This window comes from Pseudophryne corroboree, chromosome 11 (assembly GCF_028390025.1).
Source record: "Pseudophryne corroboree isolate aPseCor3 chromosome 11, aPseCor3.hap2, whole genome shotgun sequence".
Lineage (NCBI taxonomy): Eukaryota > Metazoa > Chordata > Amphibia > Anura > Myobatrachidae > Pseudophryne > Pseudophryne corroboree.
The window spans coordinates 299,589,597-299,614,595 of record NC_086454.1 but is presented as its reverse complement, the minus strand read 5'-3'; the positions used below and the strand labels follow the sequence as shown (position 1 = coordinate 299,614,595).

At 47.9% G+C, this 24,999-nt stretch overlaps 1 protein-coding gene across 2 annotated transcripts in view; it reads left to right on the top strand.

Moving 5' to 3' along the window:
* The window catches only part of LOC134969515 (copine-7-like), a 600,833-nt gene that overhangs the window by 352,126 nt on the left and 223,708 nt on the right, over positions 1–24,999 (top strand). For both annotated transcript variants that reach the window (XM_063945515.1, XM_063945514.1), the window contains one exon: positions 20,360–21,315. In XM_063945515.1, coding sequence (XP_063801585.1) covers positions 21,136–21,315 — 180 coding nt within the window. In that variant the 5' untranslated portion in view covers positions 20,360–21,135. The remainder of the gene's footprint in view (positions 1–20,359; positions 21,316–24,999) is intronic.

Here is a 24,999-nt window from a genome sequence, read left to right as displayed (position 1 = left end):
CTACCTCCTGGGAGTGCTCTTTTCTTTCGATTAGCAGGAGTATTAGAGGGAGGAGTGGGGTCATCGGTGATCATTAGGAGTGGCATTATGACTTTGGCCAGGGCACACTCACCATACCATGGTGTGTCTAATTTACTTCTAAGTTTCATATCCCCACATATGTAATAAATGTCGCCTAATGATCTAGTTTGGTTGACTAAAACAGTTGTTCTTTTATTTGCACAATACCCTGGTGGGAAGGTTTTTAAATTTCTCCCTGTGGTGATGTTAGATGTATAACAGGTATAGTTTCCAGGATATATGGTTATGGTATTTCCTGGGTTGGGATTTTTTGACAATATGGGATATTCCCTTTTCCACATTTCGCACTGACTGTCATTTGTTTTGGTGTCATTAAAAAGGCTGAAAAAACAATTTTCCTGTTCTAGGGGTATATTAAGGGGCACTGTACCTAGGTGGGGCCTAGATTTGCCACAGACATAACAGTTACTTTTATTATGTTTGCTAGCACTATACTTCATCCATTCTAACCAGAAATTGATGTCAGAGAAACCAGTTTCAATAGCTAGGGTGTCTTTAAAGGTGGGATTGTTAACGGCCATCATATCCTTGAGGGTGGTTATATGAGGTTTCAAGAGGTTGGGGCGTGGTTTAGAGGGCTTGAGCTGGGCATACCTTTCATTGTTAGACATATCCTGTAACAAGAATGGTGTAAGGGATGGGTTTAAAAAAAAGGATTCACCTAGGACATAGGTGCCTGCATCAGTAGACTGGGGATGTTTTATGCTTAATATGAATTTACTATCACATCTGTTTTGTCTATGAAGGGTAAGACGGGTAAGCAGGGACTCACCATATTTGTCTTTACTTGAGAGAGCCTCTTTGGGCTGGTATCCATAACTATGGCCAGAATTCCATCCCACTGATCCCCAATACGCACATTTATTTCCCCAATATTTACTAGTAACACAAATATAGGCTTCAGTGGGGGTATTACGTGTACCATACTGATCACATTGCCAGGCATAATATTTGTTAAGACAGGGAGCAATGGTACAGAAATCTATTTTGTAGGTGGCAACCTCAGTATTGGAGGAGTTATACCAAAATGTGTAGGTGCCGGATTTTTGTGTAATGTCTACTTCAGCTGTAGCTTGGCAAGTGAGGACCATTAGGATTATCAACATAGTCCCCAGGATAGAGGTAGGGGACAGGTTCCTCATCTTCCTCTGTTCTTCTGTCTTCGCTAGGTGGGAGGTCAGGGCTGTCTGCCCCCGTTCGTACCTCGCTGGAATCACTTGCTTCCCTCTCTAGGTCTGGTCTAGGAATCTTTTTCACTCGGGATGCATGGATCCAGGTGGGGCTTTCCTCTGTCAGGACTGCTGTTCTGGTTACTGCTACGACCTCTGTCTCTGGACCGTAGGTAAAGTCTCCTGGGCTCTTGTTCCTGGGGAGCACCTTCACCACGACTCTGTCTCCGACTTTAAAGGGGTGTGTAGGTTCCTGTGGATTCAAAGGGTTTTTACAAACAACCTCATGTTCAATTTCATTCAGTTTTATTATCAGGGACCTGACATACTCTTCTCTGATAAGTTCTAGATCTCCCTCCTGTATTACTAATGGTTTCTTAGCCCAAGGTGTAGGGAAGGGCCTACCCATTAATATTTCAAAGGGGGAGTAACCCAAAGTCTTTTGTGGTGTCATTCTAATTTCTGCCAAGATAATGGGAAGGACTTGCTTCCATTTGTGGAAGGTGCCTCCTGTGGCCTTCCTAAGCTTGTCTTTGAGGGTCCTATTCATGCGTTCTACGACCCCTGAACTCTGCGGGTGATACGGGATGTGGAACTTCCATTCCACCTGCAGGGCCTTTACCAAGGCCTGTGTAATTTTTGCTGTAAAGGCGGAGCCTTTATCACTATTGATTTGCAATGGGCACCCCCATCTGGGGATGATTTCCTGAGTTAGGATCCTAGCAACTGTCTTTGCATCCTCAGATTTAGTGGGGAATACCTCTGGCCATCGAGAGAACATGTCTACAATGACCAGGGCATATTCCTGTTTACCAGTACCTGGGATATGGGTGAAGTCAATTTGCAGGTGTGTAAAGGGTGTGGTGGGGTATTCAAGATGCTGATGTTTTGCCTTGTCAGGGTTGTTGGGGTTGTTTCGCAGGCAAGTGATGCATCTACTGACATACTGATCTACTAATGACTTGGCATCCGTGACATAGAAATCATTACGTAAGAGTAAGGTAGTTGTTGCCTTACTGTGGTGTCCTATGCCATGGTAGTGGGCAATAAACAAGGGTGCACTGGACTGGGGTATACAAGGTTTCCCCTCTTTGCAGATTAATCCTGTTTTAGGATTCTTCTGCAAAACTGGGTAAGTCCAGTCAGCTAGGTCGGCATTGGAGGCTGAGGCCTGTAACTGGGTGATCAGGTAGTGGTTGTCGAGAGCTGGGGGGGTCATGATGGACATGTGGGCCTGAGTGATGGGCTGTGAGGCCGCATGTTTGGCAGCAGAGTCAGCAAGAGCATTTCCAAGGGAGACTGCATCCTTCCCCCCCGTGTGTGCCCTGCAATGGAGGATTGCAATGTCAGAGGGCAGGTTTATGGCATGCAGAAGGTCAGAGATGAGTTGGGCATGTGATATGCCTTTTCCATCAGCTCCAAGGAAACCACGGCGTCGCCAAATGACCCCATGGTCATGCACGACGCCGTACGCGTATTTGGAGTCAGTGTAGATGGTGACTGGTTTATTCTGGTAAAGGTGACAAGCCCTTGTGAGAGCAATGAGCTCTGCAGCCTGTGCTGACTGGTAAGGAATGGGCTGTGCTTCCAGAATAATGTCAGGGAGAGTGACAATAGCATAACCCGCTTGGTACGTGGTGTCATTGGGTCTGCTACAGGAACCATCTACAAAAATGACATCCGCGTCGGGGACAGGGACAGGGGACATGTCCAGTCTGGGGGATGTTTCTGACTCAATGGAAGCTGAGCAGTCATGGGGTTCAGGAGGGTGGTCTTCAGGACCTTTGAGCCCCAGTAGAGCGTTGAGAATGGGTGCAGGACCTGAAGAGTTGGTGGCATTCTGCAAGGGTTTTTTAACATCAAAGCATCCTGCAGCTTCCTTTTCATATAAATGTTTTTCAAACTCCTTAATGTCGTCAGAGGTCCAAGATGAGACACTCTGTTTGACAGGGACCATGATAGATGGCAATAAGTTATTTACAAAGGTGGAAATAAGTAAATGGTCTGTTTCTACAAGGGTGAGACCTGCATCTTCAGACCAGCACTTTTTAAACCTCTTCCAAAACTCAGTGACAGTTTCAGTAGGTTTTTGCTTGCATGCTACAGCAATGGGAAGGGAGGCACGGGTCTTAAAGATTTCTTTCATATGTTCACCAATTTCCTTCCACATTTGCTTTACACCTTTCTCGGTATTGAGGGGGTAATCAGTGGCATTGTTTAGGACTGCAGGAGTGTTGATAGAGGGAATCTGTTTCCAATCCCACCCGTTGTAGTGGTCTATAACCCCATCTATGATCAGCTTCATATCTTCTTGAGTATAGCTGCGTCCTGTGCAAGCCTTTTTCAAGTAAGCTATGCAGCCGTCAGGTGCAACAGTGGGTTTGGGGCAGTTCTTAACAATTCTGTCCAAATCCTCTATTTCAATGGGTTTCTTTAACAACTGATCCCCTACTGTCATAAAGGGCAGGTGTGTAGCGACACCGCTGGCACCAGCACTGTTTTCAAGGAAACCAGTGCCGGATCGCGTTATGGAGGGGGTAAGAGGGTGGTTAATGACAACAGTTGAGTCAGCATTACGGCGGGAGGTGATTTGTTTGCTAGGAGTCTGGACTGTAGTTTCAAGCTGGGTTACATATATTTGATCATGGCCCGAGCGGCCACCACCTTCAATAGGAATGTCAGAGTCGCCACCCACAATAGCTGCGTCAGGGGCACTAGGGGCGGGGGTGGTTATGCCTGTGTGGAGGGTACTGTCAGGGGGGGCTGTTCCCCCTTCAGAGCCTCCTGAGCCTCCTTCCCCTCCTCCTCCTCCCCCTTGCATCGGCATTCGTGACAAAGCAACTGCAGCTAAAAGATCTGTGTCTTTTAAGGAGGGATATAGGGGAGTGTAGGGCGGGGGAGAAGAGTTTTTTAGAAACTTGTTGCTTCTAAATTCCTCAGCTTTATGTAGTCTGGAAGTTACAGTTTTTATTCTACGCTGTTTCTGCTTGATATTCTTGTCATACCAATGAGGTGCTATCGTGAGCCATTGCTCTCCTCCAGCACGCATATATGTCATGTCCCATTGTGGGTCATGATCATACCACGGCCAGGCTTCCTTGTCTTCCAGACAAAGACCTTTGACCATGTCCATATAAAATGGATAATTAATACCATCACGGGGGAATGGACTGGGGCTGCCAACTTTCTCTGTCCATCCTGCTAAGTTATCCACCCAAGGGTTAACTAAATAATAATCTGTGGTGGAGTTACGGGCAACATATTCCTTACATGTTTCTCCTGGTAAAGGTGGGGGGTAAATGACTGTCTTACTCTGACCCCCTCCCATAGTAAAAATGCAATCTACACCAGCTTTCTATGCAATATCACAACAAAAATGCAGTTTACAAAAAAAAACCTTCTATGCAATTTCACAACAAAAAAACTTTCTATGAAATTTTCACAACAAAAAAAATGCAATTTACAAAAACTTTCTATGCATGCATTAGCTAACACCAGTTAATTAGTCATTGACAATATCACAATATTATCTGTATAATGAGAACATGAAATCTTTTGACGGGTACGCTTACCTTCGTACAAGATGTCAGAAAAATACAGCGTTTTAAACAGGAAGCAAGAAAAGTGTTTGAGTAAAAATATCTGGCAGACGAAAACTTACCAGCCGTCTGAACCAAATATAAGAACTTATCTCACTACAACATACAAGAATATATATATAGACGATCAGATCGAGGTATAATCTACGTTATGTATAGACCCCAGGTCTATATATTTTTTTTAAGTATCCCAGATACTAACGTCTTTGGAGAATTGCGCTTGGACTCCTGGTCCTTTCTCAGACGTATCTTTAAGTCCCAGACATTAAAGATTCTATGGTATCCCTGATACCTGTTTTATGCTTTTACATAAAACTTCGTAATATTAAGTCCCGGACTTAAATATTACCTTGTCACGTGTTCCCGGAACACTGACACGGATTCAGCTTCAGTGTATGACCGCAATCCTGTATGGCAAAGACAGACAATAAATTCTCTATTTTTACCATTCAGGGACGATCACTGAATTCCGGACATAGAGCCCCCAGCTGAAAGGATCCCTACCTCTCTTTGATTACCTCGATGTGATGGCCACTGACGTCAGTGAGAGCAATTCTTAACATACAATATATTGAGTCTGACACCCAGTAGTTAAGATTCACTCTGCTTTATTGAATGTTTTAACATTGGTATAAAAAGAGAACACATAAGGGTGTAACTGATAAGTGTAACAGGGCTCATTGGCTTAGGGGTGGTGCCCTAGTGGGGTACGTAGGGGTGGTTAATACTTGACATAACATAATTGGATATAGCAGTTGCTAGGCAGATGTTATATACGTTGCATTCAGATAGAACTTAACACAGGATCTTTTAGTAACACACAGAAGTAGAAAAAGCAGGTTTCATCTAGTATAGAGCTGACCTTGGATGCCAGACCCACACAAGCCTGGTATCTGTATGAGAGACAAAGGCATCTAACACAGGGCAGCACGCATCCATTGCAAACACATAAGAGTTCATAAAGCATGTTTTAACCCTTCAGTATGCACCCCTGCCTGTGCCATGCCCATACCATCTGCTCCTGCTCCAAGTCTCCTATAGATTTGCCCAGATCTGTGACTCATTTGACTAACTCCGCCCAGTGTTTTGACTCCGCCCAGCGTTAGCAAATGAAGCACAAAGTCACAGATCTGGGCTATTATATAGGAGATATATATATATATATATATATATAGGAGATCTCTGACTTCTGTGTGCAATACTATATAAAATAGCTGTGGCAAGTATAACCTGTCAGCCTCCTATCAGTGCCGCTCAGAGCCAGTGATAGCCTCGCTTCCCTAGATGATTAGGTGTCATCCAAGTGCTTCCCTCAGCTTGGCCATTCTCCAAATGCTTGGTCAGCGGTTTTATTACCGCAGCCGTCAGGCAATCAGTCAGGATAACATCGCTAACCGGTATCATGAAGTACGTGAACCTCCTCAGGATTTATCCAATAACAATAATGGGGAAATAATTACCTTCAGCTCCACAAATCACTTCACACAACTAGAGGATACTGGTAGATGGAGGAACTGTATGAAGTGATAAAACATGTTGTACAGGTGTAAGAGTCCAATCCAGTAATACCAGATTGTTTAGAAATATTGAGTGAAATGTATACATAAAATGTAACTATAATACAGTCTTATTAAATACTATAGCATTATTAATCAATACTCATATTCTGAATAAATTCCTTTTATATGTTTGCAGTTAATGAAAACTGGAATTACCTTTAGCTACTACATGGTTCATTCAGTAGCAGGTCCGGACTGGCCCACAGGGGTACCAGGGAAACCACCGGTAGGCCCCACTGCCTGGGGGGCCCTCCTCCTCTAGGGATCAGGTTCCAGACTGTGCACTTGTATTATACATGGTAGATATGTTGCGTTACACTGCACTAGACTATTGGCCCTCATTCCGAGTTGTTCGCTCGGTATTTTTCATCGCATCGCAGTGAAAATCCGCTTAGTACGCATGCGCAATGTTCGCACTGCGACTGCGCCAAGTAACTTTACTATGAAGATAGTATTTTTACTCACGGCTTTTTCTTCGCTCCGGCGATCGTAATGTGATTGACAGGAAATGGGTGTTACTGGGCGGAAACACGGCGTTTCAGGGGCGTGTGGCTGAAAACGCTACCGTTTCCGGAAAAAACGCAGGAGTGGCCGGGGAAACGGTGGGAGTGCCTGGGCGAACGCTGGGTGTGTTTGTGACGTCAACCAGGAACGACAAGCACTGAACTGATCGCACAGGCAGAGTAAGTCTGGAGCTACTCTGAAACTGCTAAGTAGTTAGTAATCGCAATATTGCGAATACATCGGTCGCAATTTTAAGAAGCTAAGATTCACTCCCAGTAGGCGGCGGCTTAGCGTGTGTAACTCTGCTAAATTCGCCTTGCGACCGATCAACTCGGAATGAGGGCCATTGTGTATTTCTCTGACGTCCTAGTGGATGCTGGGAACTCCGTAAGGACCATGGGGAATAGCGGCTCCGCAGGAGACTGGGCACAAAAGTAAAGCTTTAGGACTACCTGGTGTGCACTGGCTCCTCCCCCTATGACCCTCCTCCAAGCCTCAGTTAGATTTTTGTGCCCGGCCGAGAAGGGTGCATTCTAGGAGGCTCTCCTGAGTTTCTTAGTAAAAGTTTAGTTTTAGGTTTTTTATTTTCAGTGAGACCTGCTGGCAACAGGCTCACTGCATCGAGGGACTAAGGGGAGAAGAAGCGAACCTGCCTGCTTGCAGCCAGCTTGGGCTTCTTGGCTACTGGACACCATTAGCTCCAGAGGGACCGAACACAGGCCCAGCCTCGGAGTCCGGTCCCAGAGCCGCGCCGCCGGCCCCCTTACAGAGCCAGAAGCAAGAAGAGGTCCGGAAAATCGGCGGCAGAAGACATCAGTCTTCACCAAGGTAGCGCACAGCACTGCAGCTGTGCGCCATTGCTCCTCAGGCACACTTCACACTCCAGTCACTGAGGGTGCAGGGCGCTGGGGGGGGGGCGCCCTGAGCAGCAATAAAAACACCTTGGCTGGCGAAAATACATCACATAGGGCTATATGGATGTATTTTAACCCCTGCCAGAATACAGCAAAAAGCGGGAGAAAAGTCCGCCGAGAAGGGGGCGGAGCCTATCTCCTCAGCACACGGACGCCATTTTCCCTCACAGCTTCGCTGGAAGGACGTCTCCCTGACTCTCCCCTGCAGTCCTGCACTACAGAAAAGGGTAAAACAAGAGAGGGGGGCACTAATTAGGCGCAGTATAAATAAAACAGCAGCTATAAGGGGAAAAACACTTCTATAAGGTTATCCCTGTATATATATAGCGCTCTGGTGTGTGCTGGCATACTCTCCCTCTGTCTCCCCAAAGGGCTAGTGGGGTCCTGTCCTCTATCAGAGCATTCCCTGTGTGTGTGCTGTGTGTCGGTACGATTGTGTCGACATGTATGAGGAGGAAAATGGTGTGGAGGCGGAGCAATTGCCTGTAATGGAGATGTCACCCCCTAGGGAGTCGACACCTGAGTGGCTGAGCTTATGGAAGGAATTACGTGACAGTGTCAGCTCTTTACAAAAGACGGTTGATGACATGAGACAGCCGGCTACTCAGCTCGTGCCTGTCTAGGCGTCTCAAAAGCCATCAGGGGCTCTAAAACGCCCGTTACCTCAGATGGCAGATACAGACGCCGACACGGATACTGACTCCAGTGTCGACGATGAAGAGACGAATGTGACTTCCAGTAGGGCCACACGTTACATGATTGATGCTATGAAAAATGTTTTACATATTTCTGATAATACAAGTACCACTAAAAAGGGTATTATGTTTGGTGAGAAAAAACTGCCTGTAGTTTTTCCTGCATCTGAGGAATTAAATGAAGTGTGTGATGAAGCGTGGGTTTCCCCCGATAAAAAACTGATAATTCCTAAAAGGTTATTAGCATCATACCCCTTCCCGCCAGAGGATAGGGCACGTTGGGAAACACCCCCTAAGGTGGATAAAGCGCTCACACGTTTGTCAAAACAGATGGCACTACCGTCTCCTGATAGGGCCGCCCTTAAGGAACCTGCTGACAGAAAGCAGGAGAATATCCTAAAATGTATATACACTCACACGGGTGTTATACTGCAACCAGCAATCGCCTCAGCCTGGATGTGCAGTGCTGGGGTGGCTTGGTCGGATTCCCTGACTGACAATATTGATACCCTGGATAAGGACAGTATATTACTGACTATAGAGCATTTGAAAGATGCATTTCTATATATGCGTGATGCACAGAGGGATATTTGCCGACTGGCATCAAGAGTAAGTGCGCTGTCCATTTCTGCAAGAAGAGGGTTATGGACGAGGCAGTGGTCAGGTGATGCTGATTCCAAAAGGCATATGGAAGTATTGCCTTACAAAGGGGAGGCGTTATTTGGGGTAGGTCTATTAGACCTGGTGGCCACGGCAAATGCTGGGAAATCCACATTTTTACCCCAGGTAGCCTCTCAACATAAGAAGACGCCGTATTATCAGGCGCAGTCCTTTCGGCCCCATAAGGGCAAGGGGCAAAAGGCTCCTCATTTCTGCCTTGTGGCAGAGGGAGAGGAAAAAGGCTGCAGCAAACAGCCAGTTCCCAGGAACAGAAGCCCTCTCCCGTTTTCTGCCAAGTCCTCAGCATGATGCTGGGGCTTTACAAGCGGACTCAGGCACTCCCCTAAAGTCTGCTTTACCGACGTCTCCCTCCGACAGGGAGGCGGTATTGGAAGCCATTCACAAGCTGTATTCCCAGCAGGTGATAATCAAGATACCCCTCCTGCAACAGGGACAGGGGTATTATTCCACGCTGTTTGTGGTACCGAAGCCGGACGGCTCGGTGAGACCTATTTTAAATCTGAAATCCTTGAACACTTACATACACAGGTTCAAATTCAAGATGGAGTCACTCAGAGCGGTGATTGCGAACTTGGAAGAAGGGGATTATATGGTGTCTTTGGACATCAAGGAGGCTTACCTCCATGTCCCAATTTACCCTTCTCACCAAGGATACCTCAGGTTTGTGGTACAGAACTGTCACTATCAATTTCAGACGCTGCCGTTTGGTTTGTCCACGGCACCCCGGGTCTTTACCAAGGTAATGGCCGAAATGATGATACTCCTTCGAAGGAAGGGAGTTTTAGTTATCCCGTACTTGGACGATCTCCTGATAAGGGCAAGATCCAGGGAACAATTGGTAGTCGGGGTAGCACTATCTCAGTAGTGTTGCGGCAGCACGGTTGGATTCTCAATATTCCAAAATCGCAGCTGATCCCGACGACGCGTCTTCTATTCCTAGGGATGATCCTGGACACAGTCCAGAAAAAGGTGTTTCTCCCGGAGGAGAAAGCCAGGGAGTTATCCGAACTAGTCAGAAACCTCCTAAAACCGGGCCAAGTGTCAGTGCATCAATGCACAAGGGTCCTGGGAAAAATGGTGGCTTCCTACGAAGCAATCCCTTTCGGCAGATTCCACGCAAGAACTTTCCAGTGGGACCTGCTGGACAAATGCTCCGGATCGCATCTTCAGATGCATCAGCGGATAACCCTGTCACCAAAGACAAGGGTGTCTCTCCTGTGGTGGTTGCAGAGTGCTCATCTTCTAGAGGGCCGCAGATTCGGCATTCAGGACTGGGTCCTGGTGACCACGGATGCCAGCCTGCGAGGCTGGGGAGCAGTCACACAGGGAAGAAATTTCCAGGGCTTGTGGTCAAGCCTGGAGACATCACTTCACATAAATATCGTGGAGCTGAGGGCCATTTACAATGCCCTAAGCCAAGCAAGACCTCTGCTTCAAGGTCAGCCGGTGCTGATCCAGTCGGACAACATCACGGCAGTCGCCCACGTGAACAGACAGGGCGGCACAAGAAGCAGGAGGGCAATGGCAGAAGCTGCAAGGATTCTTCGCTGGGCGGAAAATCATGTAATAGCACTGTCCGCAGTGTTCATTCCGGGAGTGGACAACTGGGAAGCAGACTTCCTCAGCAGGCACGACCTCCACCCGGGAGAGTGGGGACTTCACCCAGAAGTCTTCCACATGATTGTAAACCGTTGGAAAAAACCAAAGGTGGACATGATGGCGTCCCGCCTCAACAAAAAATTGGACAGGTATTGCGCCAGGTCAAGGGACCCTCAGGCAATAGCTGTGGACGCTCTGGTAACACCATGGGTGTACCAGTCAGTGTATGTGTTTCCCTCCTCTGCCTCTCATACCCAAGGTACTGAGAATTATAAGACGGAGAGGAGTAAGAACTATACTCGTGGCTCCGGATTGGCCAAGAAGGACTTGGTACCCGGAACTTCAAGAGATGCTCACAGAGGACCCGTGGCCTCTACCTCTAAGAAGGGACCTGCTCCAGCAAGGACCCTGTCTGTTCCAAGACTTACCGCGGCTGCGTTTGACGGCATGGCGGTTGAACGCCGGATCCTGAAGGAAAAAGGCATTCCGGAAGAAGTCATTCCTACCCTGATCAAAGCCAGGAAGGATGTGACCGCAAAGCATTATCACCGCATTTGGCGAAAATATATTGCGTGGTGCGAGGCCAGGAAGGCCCCAACGGAGGAATTTCAACTGGGTCGATTCCTGCATTTCCCGCAAACAGGAGTGTCTATGGGCCTAAAATTAGGATCCATTAAGGTTCAGATTTCGGCCCTGTCGATTTTCTTCCAGAAAGAACTGGCTTCAGTTCCTGAAGTTCAGACGTTGTCAAGGGGGTGCTGCATATACAGCCTCCTTTTGTGCCTCCAGTGGCACCTTGGGATCTCAATGTAGTTTTGGGGTTCCTAAAATCACATTGGTTTGAACCGCTTAAATCTGTGGATTTGAAATATCTCACATGGAAAGTGGTCATGCTGTTGGCCCTAGCTTCGGCCAGGCGCGTGTCAGAATTGGCGGCTTTATCTTATAAAAGCCCTTACCTGATTTTTCATACGGACAGGGCAGAATTGAGGACTCGTCCACAATTTCTCCCTAAGGTGGTTTCAGCGTTTCACCTGAACCAGCCTATTGTGGTACCTGCGGCTACTAGGGACTTGGAGGACTCCAAGTTGCTGGACGTTGTCAGGGCCCTGAAAATATATGTTTCCAGGACGGCTGGAGTCAGAAAATCTGACTCCCTGTTTATCCTGTATGCACCCAACAAGCTGGGTGCTCCTGCTTCTAAGCAGACTATTGCTCGTTGGATTTGTAGTACAATTCAGCTTGCACATTCTGTGGCAGGCCTGCCACAGCCAAAATCTGTAAAAGCCCATTCCACAAGGAAGGTGGGCTCATCTTGGGCGGCTGCCCGAGGGGTCTCGGCTTTACCACTTTGCCGAGCAGCTACTTGGTCAGGGGCAAACACGTTTGCTAAATTCTACAAATTTGATACCCTGGCTGAGGAGGACCTGGAGTTCTCTCATTCGGTGCTGCAGAGTCATCCGCACTCTCCCGCCCGTTTGGGAGCTTTGGTATAATCCCCATGGTCCTTACGGAGTTCCCAGCATCCACTAGGACGTCAGAGAAAATAAGAATTTACTTACCGATAATTCTATTTCTCGTAGTCCGTAGTGGATGCTGGGCGCCCATCCCAAGTGCGGATTGTCTGCAATACTTGTACATAGTTATTGTTAACTAAATCGGGTTATTGATGTTGTGAGCCATCTTTCCAGAGGCTCCTCTGTTATCATGCTGTTAACTGGGTTCAGATCACAAGTTATACGGTGTGATTGGTGTGGCTGGTATGAGTCTTACCCGGGATTCAAAATCCTTCCTTATTGTGTACGCTCGTCCGGGCACAGTATCCTAACTGAGGCTTGGAGGAGGGTCATAGTGGGAGGAGCCAGTGCACACCAGGTAGTCCTAAAGCTTTACTTTTGTGCCCAGTCTCCTGCGGAGCCGCTATTCCCCATGGTCCTTACGGAGTTCCCAGCATCCACTACGGACTACGAGAAATAGAATTATCGGTAAGTAAATTCTTATTTTCAAGCCTCTGTAGAGGCTGGCCACACCCCCTTTTAGGTTGGCCACACCCTTAAGTATGGGCCCTTATCACTGCATTTCCCCGGTGGGCCCTTCATGCCCCAGTCCGACACTGTTCAGTAGCAATAGTTATTAGTCATCCCATACATTGGCCTAATTCATGTTTGTATGGCAGTGTGTCCTGAGGGTGAACGACTTGTGTGGCGTCCCACCAGTCATACCCTCCTGCGTGTTTGTACTGGAATCTAGACAACCACTTATTTAGAAACAGGGTTACGGGCTTGATGCACTACTTACCGCCGGGGGCGCATTCGTCACGTCTGTGCCGGCTCATCTACCACCCCTATGTCCAGTGGTATCCTGATCCTCTGATTACTGTGCTTTGGTTGGATCCCCGCTTGAGCGCAGCAGCCACTGGTCTCCTCTTTTCTCTGGTCGAGTTACACAGCTTCCGGTTTACCTGGTCACATGGTCCGTGGCTTTAGTGCACTATTGCCTACGGAGCTTCTCCCTCTCCCAGGGCTGTCTTAACAGCAGTGTAGGCCCCTGGGCAAAACAATGCACTGGGGCTCCTACCCGCCCTCAGCAGTAGGAGTAGGGCAGCGGTGGCCAACCCGCGGCTCTCGAGCCGCATGCGGCTCTTTCATCCGCCACATGCGTCTCAGTCGGCTCCTGGCCACCACTGCCCCCAGACACACGCACGCCTCTCCGGCGGCGGTGTCTCACTTCAGTTCAGCGCCGGCCCGTGAGCCAATCAGAGCTCGCGGACCGGCAGCTAAGGCTCCTGATTGGCTGCCGGACCGCAAGCTTTGATTGGCTCACGGACCGGCGCCTAATTGAAGAGAAACACCACTACTGGAGAGTGAGCAGAAGCAGCAGTGCGGTGAGCGGGAGGGGGGGGGAGGGGGGGGGCTGGGGAGCACTGTGGGGACATATGTATCTACACTGGGGGCATAGCAGGCACTGTGGGGATATATGTATCTGCACTGGGGGCATAGCAGGCACTGGGGGCATAGCAGGCACTGGGGGCATATCTGGCACTGGGGGCATAACAGGCACTGTGGGGACATGTGTATCTGGCACTGGGGGCATAGCAGGCACTGGGGGCATATCTGTAACTGGCGGCATAGCAGGCACTGGGGGCATATATGGCACTGGGGGCATAGCAGGCACTGGGGGCATATCTGACACTGAGGGCATAGCAGGAACTGGGAGCATAGCAGGCACTGGGGGCATAGCTGGCACTGGGGGCATATCTGGCACTGGGGGCATAGCAGGCACTGGGGGCATATCAGGCACTGTGGGGACATTTGTATCTGCACTGGGGGCATATCTGGCACTAGGGGCATATCTGGCACTGGGGGCATATCTGGCACTGGGGGCATATCTGGCACTGGGGGCATAGCAGGCACTGGGGGCATATCTGGCACTGGGAGCATAGCAGGCACTGGGGCATAGCTGGCACTGTGGGGCGTGTCTGGCACTGGGGGCACAGCAGGCACTGTGGGGACATGTGTATCTGGCACTGGGGGCATATCTGGCACTGGGAGCATAGCAGGCACTGGGGGCATAGCTGGCACTGGGGGTATATCTGGCACTGGGGGCATAGCTGGCACTGGGGGGCATATCTGGCACTGGGGGCATAGCAGGCACTGGGGGCATAGCAGGCATTGGGGCATATCTGGGACTAGGGGCATATCTGGGACTGGGGGCATAGCTGGGACTGGGGGCATATCTGGCATGGGACATAGCAGGCACTGTGGGGACGTGTATCTGGCACGGGGGGCATATCTGGTACTGGGGGCATAGCAGGCACTGTGGGTACATGTGTATCTGGCACTGGGGGCATATCTGGCACTGGGGGCATAGCAGGCACTGGGGGCATATCTGGCACTGGGGACATAGCAGGCACTGTGGGCATATCTGGCACTGGGGGCATAGCAGGCACTGTGGGGACATGTGTATCTGGCACTGGGGGCATAGCAGGCACTGTGGGGACGTGTATATCTGCACTGGGGCATATCTGGCACTGGGAGCATAGCAAGCACTCGGGCATATCTGGCACTGGGGGCGTATCTGGCACTGTGGGGGCATATATGTATCTGGCACTGTGGAGGCACCCATTTTTTGGCGTTCTTATATTTATGTGGCACTGTACTGGGGCAGTATATGTATCTGGCACTGTACAACATGATGAAAAATGGGGTTATGATATGAGGTCATACTTCTACAAACGTCATACTGAAAGGTGTGCACACAAAAATGGGGTGTGGCTTTGTGACAACTAGGCCATGCCCCCATATTTGCGTGCGCGCCTGCATGATAGTGGCTCTTCACTACAGATCTTTTCTGGCTCTTTGCCTCTGCCTGGTTGGCCACCCCTGGAGTAGGGGGTGCTATCAGTGGCAGCTTTGATGTCCCGCGGGCAGTAGGGGGTGATCTATATTTTGCTCAGCATGTAGGACCTGGAGCAGTAATTTCTGCTAATTACTCTTTTACTGCAAAGATGGGGCGGGATGGTGAACATTAAACTGTAGAAAGGGGTATTGGGCTGAGTGAAGGGGCCCTGGTACATGACTTCCAGGGTGGTAGGGGTTGTTTAATACGCAGGGGAGGGGTGGATAGTGGAGTTAGCTTAATATTCATTACTTTCCAGTAGGAGGGCAGCTTGCTTGCCTGCAGATATCTCCAGTTCCTGGAAATAGATTTCTTGGCTTTCAATGGGATAAAAAAAAAAACCTAGAGTTCCATCTTTCAGGAGGTTCTGGAGACTTGGGGATCCGAGTTCAGGAGTCAGAGAAATCCACCGACGAAAATATAAAACTGCATACCAGGCGTGTGGGCTGGAGCAGGGACCAGCTGCTGGAAGACTGATATCTCTGGTTCTGGGCATAGTAGGGACAAAATGCCAGTGTCCACCGAAAGGGGAGAATCCCAGCTTTTGCAGTATACTCTCAGAAAAACTGTCAGACAGAATCTGAGATACAGTATCTGGATGGGAACAGCAATAAACAGGCTTGGTTGGGGACCACTGCTTTGAAGTTGGATATCTTCGGTTCCCCAGGGTCGATTTGCAAAAATCTGGTACCTCTGGAAAAAGGAGACCCTCGGCTATCAGCCTAGGACCCTTATACAAGTAAAGGGCAAAGGGAAAGGGAACAACTTCTGCACTAGTCAAAAGGTCAATATATGTTCTTTCTGATATAATATAAACCCCATTAATACATATATTATGATGTTAATTCACTATCATATGTTGGGGGTGCCGCCATAGACAATAAGATTAAGGACACAAAAGAGATAGAGAAGATTGTCTCTTGGTTGGCGCACAAAAGGAAGAAGAGATTAATCAATCTAAAATATAACTTTTAATGATAATCAATTAAAATTGATTATCATTAAAAGTTATATTTTAGATTGATTAATCTCTTCTTCCTTTTGTGCGCCAACCAAGAGACAATCTTCTCTATCTCTTTTAGGACCCTTATACTCCAGGGGCCCTTATACAAGAGCCTATTGGGCCCATACGAAAAGATGGCCCTGCCCTCTCCGACCCTGCATTTGAGTCTCAACTAGTGACAGGAATGTTAGACATTCATCATTTATTCCACACTATCAAAACCCTATAGTTTCTGGGGGACTTGGTGGCCCCAAGGTTCCCATCTGTCACTTAAATATTCCATTCAACAACAGTGTGATTGTGGAGTTCATTGAGCCATATTTATGTTTTGCCATGCCCTTAAGCTTTCCGGAACTTTTGTTTCCAGTATGTATTTATTTGAATGTAAATGTAAGGGGCAGATTTAACGATGAGTAATGTTCTAGTTATCAACTCTAGTTCCGCCTCTGGTACTGGGTGTGAATGTAGTAATGGGTGCTGGCTAATAAGACGCAGATGTAACATAGTGTAGGCGTGTTATTGGAGTGACACAGGCATGTTGCTGATAGTGCTTGCGCACAGAGACATGACTGACATGTAACATATGTCAACAGTGCGACCGATGGTGAGGTCTACAGATGCACAAAGCACGATTGCAGTGTCTGCAGACACTGACAGGGGGCGTCTCAGTCTTCCACATTAGGATGTACACCAGGGAAGGGCTTTGTAGCAGCATTAGCATACAGTCGCCTACACAACTGCAGCAAGAGATGCAAAGAAAGCCACGTCTATGTCCAACTCACTCATAATCAGTCCCTCTGAGGAGGGAGTATCCCACCCCCTTCCCCTCGACAAACCCCTCCCCCTCAACAGACCCTGCTCTTTTTTTGGGCTGGTTTTCCATCCCAATCCGCCCCTGCATATTACTACCTATCTCTGATGATACACATCCTTGGTGTTTGAGGTGACCTGAAGGGTGAGTGACGTGAGGTAAGGGAACCGAGACCTATTAGGGCAAGTGTTTTGAATGGACATTTCCACGGAGGAGAACCCATAAACAGCCACATACACCCATTACGGGAAAATATTTGGGCAATGGGCATAGATCATGAATTGGAGATATTTAGATACTTATTCTAAAGATCACCCAGCCTACAGTTTGCTGACTCATTGGGCATGGTGGGACAGACAACTAAGGACATGTCACATTATCTGAACACTAGCATTATACCCTGGAGTGTGCCCATCTAACCATTATTTGAGTACTGTATTAGGGGTGTGAGCAGGGCTGTTTCTAGCCAATTTGGCTCCCAGTGCGAGATTTAAAAATGCGCCCCCCCATGACATAAAAAAATGTGCCCCCCCTCACACACACACACCTAGATGAAAAAAAATAAAAAACTTGCGCGCGCACCCGGCAAGGGGGCGTGGCCTCATCTAAATGGGTGTGGCCTCATTTAAATGGGCATGGCCTCGTCTGAAAAGACTACCTCACAGTCCAGTTTTTGACCCTGCTCCAACAGATAACGTCCACCACAGGAAAAAAAAAAATTCTACCATATTAAGCCCCACAGTAATGCCCCCTGCACCATATTATACCACACACTGCAATGCCCTTGATACATTAAATCCCCACACTACGGCAGGCAAGAGTCCCCATTTCACACATTACGACAGGTGTCCCCATTTTACACATTGAGAGAGAGAGAGAATACTTTACCGCTCTTCGGCCCGCCTCACCAGTCGCTCCACGCGCTGGCCTTTCCCTCTTCCTAGTGCGGTTGCACTGCTCGCCTGCCCCAAGAAACGACTCTGGGTGTGAGACATCGCCTTTTGGGAGCTGCTAAGGGTAATTATCTTGGAGCGCTGCATATATTAGTATATTGTATAAGCTCATGTATAACGCCTACGATTGAGAACCAGCACTACTGTAAATAATAATAAATGACCCCATACTTTAGTCAGATATGGGCAGAGACACCTCCTGACATTTAGACCTACCGAATTGGGACAAAACCGCCTTATATGCCCTGACACGCCCACTTTCAGGTGAGCCAGAATAGTATATCTCCCACCTTCCCCAATTTACACACTCTGAAAGGGACAATATTTTACCCAAAATGGGTGAAGCTTTGCAGATTGGGGAGAACTTATTTTGTCCCAATGTCACATGCCTGAATTCTGTGAAGTGTATCAGGCGTTGTCAAGCACCATAATAGGAGATGCTGCTCCACCCTCTCAGGGCACCCCCTGTGCTCTCAGAAGGGCAGAGCGGGTGTCTCTTCTTATCATGTGCGTCAATGAAAAAGCCATAAAAGCGACACCTGACCCCATTCCCCAAACTAACTAACTTCCTCACTCCTAACCCAAACCGTTAAAACAGCCCTAATACCCTATCCCTTATATCATAACCCTAATACCCAATCCCTAACCCTAATACCCTGTCCCTCATACCATAACTCCTAACCCAATCCCTAACCCTAATACTCTACCCCTCATACCATAATCCCTAACCCTAATACCCTATCCCTCATACCATAACCCCTAACCCAATCCCTAATCATAATACCATATCCCTCATACCATAACCCTTTACCCTAATACCCTATCCTTCATGCCATAACCCCTAAGCCAATCCCTAACCGTAATACCCTGTCCCTCATACCATAACCCCTAACCCAATCCCTAACCCTAATACTCTACCCCTCATACCATAACCCCTAACCCAATCCCTAATACCCTATCCCTCTTACCATAACCCCTAATCCAATCCCTAACACTAATACCCTATCACTCATACCATAACCCCTAACCCTAATACCCTATCCCTCATACCATAACCCCTAACCCTCATACCCTATCCCTCATACCATAACCACTAACCCAATCCCTAACCCTAATACTCTACCCCTCATACCATAACTCCTAAACCAATCCCTATCCCTAATACCCTATCCCTCTTACCATAACCCCTAATCCAATCCCTAACACTAATACCCTATCCCTCATACCATAACCCCTAACCCTAATACCCTATCCCTCATACCATAACCCCTAACCCTAATACCCTATCCCTCATACCATAACCACTAACCCAATCCCTAACCCTAATACCCTATCCCTCATACCATAACCACTAACCCAATCCCTAACCCTAATACCATGTCCCTCATACCATAACCCAATCCTTAACCCTAATATCCTAATGGGCAGACTGGATGGGCATATGGTTCTTGTCTGCCATCAAATTCTATGTTTCTATATGTTTTGCTATATGTTTTAATAAATGTTTTACTGATCATTTATAGAAAATAATGTGAAAATAATCTCTACTTAATAGTATATACTATATATTCTCCTTAATGCCTTTTAGGTGATAGCTATGTGGGGATATAGCTGCCAAGTTTGCTTTTTGTACTTGGTAAATTGGACTAGACTGAAGCCTCCATTTAAATGGGGATTGCATTACTTAGCTGAGCGCAGGTGATATCTATATTATGTCCTACGTTCAGCTAGTGATAAATAGCAGTGATAATGAAATCACACGGAAACTGCTGCTGTCACATGATGTTTCGGGAGGAGTTGTGTGTCATAAATAGGCCCTATAATGATTGGAGACATTCTAGAGGCCGCTTCTGAGTACTGAGCCCAGGAATTGTATCATTTATTATTAATCTACCAAAATGATTAGTGCTGCCTAATAAGCGCCTCTTATCAACATTCAAAGGAGGGCTGGCCAGGATAGTCAACCCTTACGAAAACCCCAAGGCTGCTCTTCTAAGAATGCGCAGGGGCTGGCACAGTGACCAGGCACTATGATTAGACACTGCCAGTCCACACTCACCTCCAGGAAAGTTTAGTTTTATAGTAATAATGGGGCTAAGAACTTCTCTGATTGGAAGACAACACAAGAGAGAGAGCATTGCAGTAAAGTTGATGTACAAAGCACAGAGATTCCGCAATGCTGACATCTGTAGCTGACATTGAACCTCATAGCTTCTGTCGTTCAGTGATTGAAATAAGATGACACAAACCGCGTATGACACATTATTAGTATGTTAGAGACGTGACTGAGAGTGAAGCCTGTGTTCCTTCCACTTATACAGGGAGTATGGGCTGATGTGTTATATAATACAAGCCATGCAGATACATGACAGATATGTGTTTTTACCTTGCAGGAACAAACAGGCTCATGTGCCTCTGCTTCATCCTCTTACAAAGACCTGTTCCCTGTTGTGTGCTGCCGGGATTCATGTCACCAGAGCCACAGAATAGCTTGTGATACCTTCCTCCAGTCATCTGCACGGACTTCACCAAACACCTCCAGCCGCTGATAGAGACACCAAATTGGGGTGCTGCCAAGTATTATATTGTGGACATAAAAGGGACCTGACGTTGTACATGTGTGAGATATTGGGTAACAAATCTGGATTGCCTCTTGGAACTACATTGACCGCTGAACATTACACAAGCCAATGTGATGGAGTGAGAGGGTGGCACGTGATGCTTTAATGAAAAGAAATTAAGTTGAAGAGAAACTGAGGAGCTTCAGGGCCCTCATTTGTTAATGTTGACCCCTCTGGCCATGACACACTCACTTATGCCCAAATTGTACCTGCTTTAGCAAGTCAATTGATGTTTCTTAGGTTTCACAAGCATTTATATGTGAAGAAGATAAAGAGCCCCATCACGATTAATCAGTGCATTGACCGATGATTCCTCACATACTGTTCCTGGCTCCTGGTTTGTAATAGGAGGACATCACTTCAATTAGAAAACTTGGATTCCACGCTCTAGCAGTCTTCAGATAACGTCCATCATCCAGCGAATCCTTAGACATATGGAGGAGGCAACATCTTGCTGACTATCATCTGGAGAACTTACCATCCCCTCACCTTTTGCTGGGTGATCTCTAGTTCCATCCAGTCTAATTACTACTCCCTGCTTTGGCAAGATGATGGTGAACGAGATTTCAGACTTGGCTTCTCCATCCGCCCTAGGGGTGGTTACAGCCACCTGTGTGTCTAAGGTGGAGCTCAGAGTGTGCTGCAAGAACCTGCTGGACAGAGACACTCTCAACAAGTCTGACCCTTGTGTCCTGCTGCTCATGCAGTCTCAGGGCCAATGGATGGAGGTAAGAGGATGCTGAAGGTGTCATGATACCAACTGTAATAATGTGGATCAGTGCAATTATCATATGACACAGACGGGAATAAGCATCAGTACAATTCTCTTTAATGTCCTGGTGTACTCTGTTATTCATGACAGTTCATACCTAGATTATATTGGGTCATACCGTCATATGTTTTTTAAACAGAAAACGAACTTAACAGGAGGTACCCCAAGAGCCACCAATCTGGCATTACAAAGACCAGAACTCCCTGCCAGCTCCTGGTCTCATATATGCCTCTCAAGGTGGGTACACACTAATAGATATATCTGCAGATCAATTGACCTGCAGATATATCTATGAACGGATCGAGCAGTGTGTTCAGCATACACACTGCCCGATCCGTCGGGGACTGACGTCATGAACTGGGTGGGCGTGTACACACGCCCGCCCAGTTCAGCTGTCAATCACCGGCGGCCGCCTCAGCATGTGTACGGGCAGTCGGCCGACTGCCCCGTACACACACAGCGACGCGCCAATATATCGGCAGATATATTGGCCGTCGGCTGTGCTGCGCGGCCGACGCGATACGTCTGTGAACGACGGAGTTCACAGACGTATCGGCCGTACACACTGGCCGACGGTCCCGCGATATATCGGCCGTTCAAGAGAACGGCCGATATGTCGACCAGTGTGTACGGGCCTTCAGACAATTATACACAGAATGGAAGTTGCTGAAATAAGTTTATAGACCGAAAAAGGTGTTTGAAAGATAGGGGTTAACTAGACTAGAAAAACTCCCTTCCAGGCGCCTGTTTAAGCCTCTAAATTGATTTGAGCAACTTCTGTTCTGTGTATCATATATATGTTTTCATTCACTTGGGGTATAGCTCAGTCATTCTTTGTGTACTCACTTTGGTAAACACCGACAGGTAGATATCAGAGCCATAAGGAGGGATGGGCAGGCCGTGTGGTCGCACAGGGCAGGACAGGCTGGAGGCAGTACCTGCCTTTGGCTGCATGCAGCCCCCTTCTCCGGCTCTCTGCTTCTGCACTGTGTGGGGAGAGCATTGTGTCTACTCCCCTAGTGCCATGGGAGCTGTAGTGCTGCTTGGAGCATCTGTAAGATGGGATACGGTCATTAGGTCGACCACATTTAGGTCGACAGTCATTAGGATGACCACTATTGGTCGACATGGAAAAAGGTTGACATGAGTTTATAAAAAAAATAATGTTTTAATTTTTTGAACTTTTTCATACTTTACGATCCACGTGGACTACGATTGGGAACGGTAACCTGTGTCGAGCACAGCGGTAGCGGAATGAAGCACGTTGCCCAAAGCATAGCGAGCTATGCGAAGGGACACGGTGCACTAATTGGGGTTCCCCGTCACTTTACGAAGAAAATGACACAAAAAAAGTAATAAAAAAAACATGTCGACCTTTTTACATGTCGACCTTGTTCATGTCAACCCAATGACCTTGTCGACCTAGTGACCTTGTCGACCTAATGCATGTCGACCAATAGTGGTCGACCTAATGCTTGTCGTCCTAAGTGTGGTCGACCTAATGACCCATACCCCTGTAAGACAATCTGAGCAGCAGCTAGTGAGTTGAGCTAATGGACCCACCCGCCCACGCTCTGGGTCGAATAGTCCAGGCGACGGGTGCAGCACAGGCCAAACTGGCACCCTGTTATGGCATTGGTAAATATACAAAATCTTCGAAAGAAGGATAGTGGAATAGCAACCAACCAGGTTTTAGCTTTATTTATCTAGTGCTTTCTACAAAGTAATAGCTAGGATCTGATTGGTTGCTATGACATAGTAGACAAATCAGTGGTGGCACCAGGGTCGGTGACACCTGGTGCGGCCAAGAGACCCCCTGCGTGGGATGTGTGGCTTCATGTAAAAGGGATGTGGCCTCATGGGAGCTGTCATCACTAAAGAGGGCATAAAGGGGATGTGGCTTTGCAATGGCCCTCATTCCGAGTTGTTCGCTCTGTAATTTTCTTCGCATCGCAGCGATTTTCCGCTAATTGCGCATGCGCCATGTTCGCACTGCGGCTGCGCCAAGTAAATTTGCTAAGAAGTTTGGTATTTTACTCACGGCATTACGAGGTTTTTTTCTTCGTTCTGGTGATCGGAGTGTGATTGACAGGAAGTGGGTGTTTCTGGGCGGAAACTGGCCGTTTTATGGGAGTGTGTGAAAAAACGCTACCGTTTCTGGGAAAAACGCGGGAGTGGCTGGAGAAACGGGGGAGTGTCTGGGCGAACGCTGGGTGTGTTTGTGACGTCAAACCAGGAACGAAACTGACTGAACTGATCGCAGTGGCTGAGTAAGTATCGAGCTACTCAGAAACTGCAAAGAAATTTCTATTCGCAATTTTGCGAATCTTTCGTTCGCAATTCTGCTATGCTAAGATACACTCCCAGAGGGCGGCGGCTTAGCGTGTGCACTGCTGCGAAAAGCGGCTAGCGAGCAAACAACTCGGAATGAGGGCCAGTGCCCGTGCTGGGTAAATACTGGCTAGAAGCTGTTGGTTGCTTTTGGCAACTTCACTTTCTCTCTCAAAGGTTTGATACATTTCCCCTTAAGTCAAGATGTAAATTTTACATATTCCGTCTGCAGTCAAAAATACTAAATACTAAGCGATTCATCACGCCCTACGGGCACTCTTCACACCGTCGTTAGGGGCTATGCCCCCTTAACCCCTGCACGTCCAGCAATATTTGTGTTATATGGAGTATTACATTCAAGGCTAATGTTGGGAGTGGTTACATATTATACGGGGAAAGGGTATGCGATGGTCCTTGCGACGGCGTGAAGAGCGGACGCAGGGCAGGAAGAATTACCTAGTGTGATAATAATATGGTATGTGTACATAATTTAGAAATAAGCAGTGAGATCATCCAGAAATGCAGGGAGGTAGGGAGAGCATAGGCAGACGGCGTACGGTAGGTAAAACATAGAAGCAGGTAAGAAGGACATACATGAATGCAGGGCATTCAAAACGACATACAGAGAGGCAGGTGGGGTAGGCTAGGGACACGCAGGGTGTTAGAGAGGTGTTGTAGAAATACAGGTGGGTAGGGAAGGCATAGGAAAATGCAGATTATATATGACTATACAGACCCCTCCCCCTATATAATATCACATACACAGTGTGTGTGCTGGGGGCGTATCCGTGATTATATATGACTATACGCACCCCTAATATAAGATCACATACTGTGCGTGTGGTGGGAGCTTATCCCTAACTATACTCACCCGTGATATAATATCACATTCTCAGTGTGTGTGCTGGGGGCTTATCACTAACTATACTCACCCGTGATATAATATCACATACTCAGTGTGTGTGCTGGGGGCTTATCACTTATGCACAGACACAGGGAAGATGTCAGGCGTGGGTGTCCCCCTCCCTCCCTCCCCGGACTCTCTCCCCCTTTGGCCACAGGGTACAGTCCGGCGGTGGATTTATCACCTGGCGGAGGCGGCGGAGTCCAGTCTCTGGTCCAGCATGCCCATGTGTAGGAGCTCGTGGGGCGCCGGTGGTGCAGCAGCAGGTGCGGGGCAGGAGGAGGCGGAGGCGTGGCCGGCGGATGGTGTGATCACGGGGGCAAACAGGGATCCCTCGCCTGCCTCTCCTGCACCGCCGCCGGGACACGTGTGTAGGAGGAAGGTGGGGAGAGCACAACAGCACAA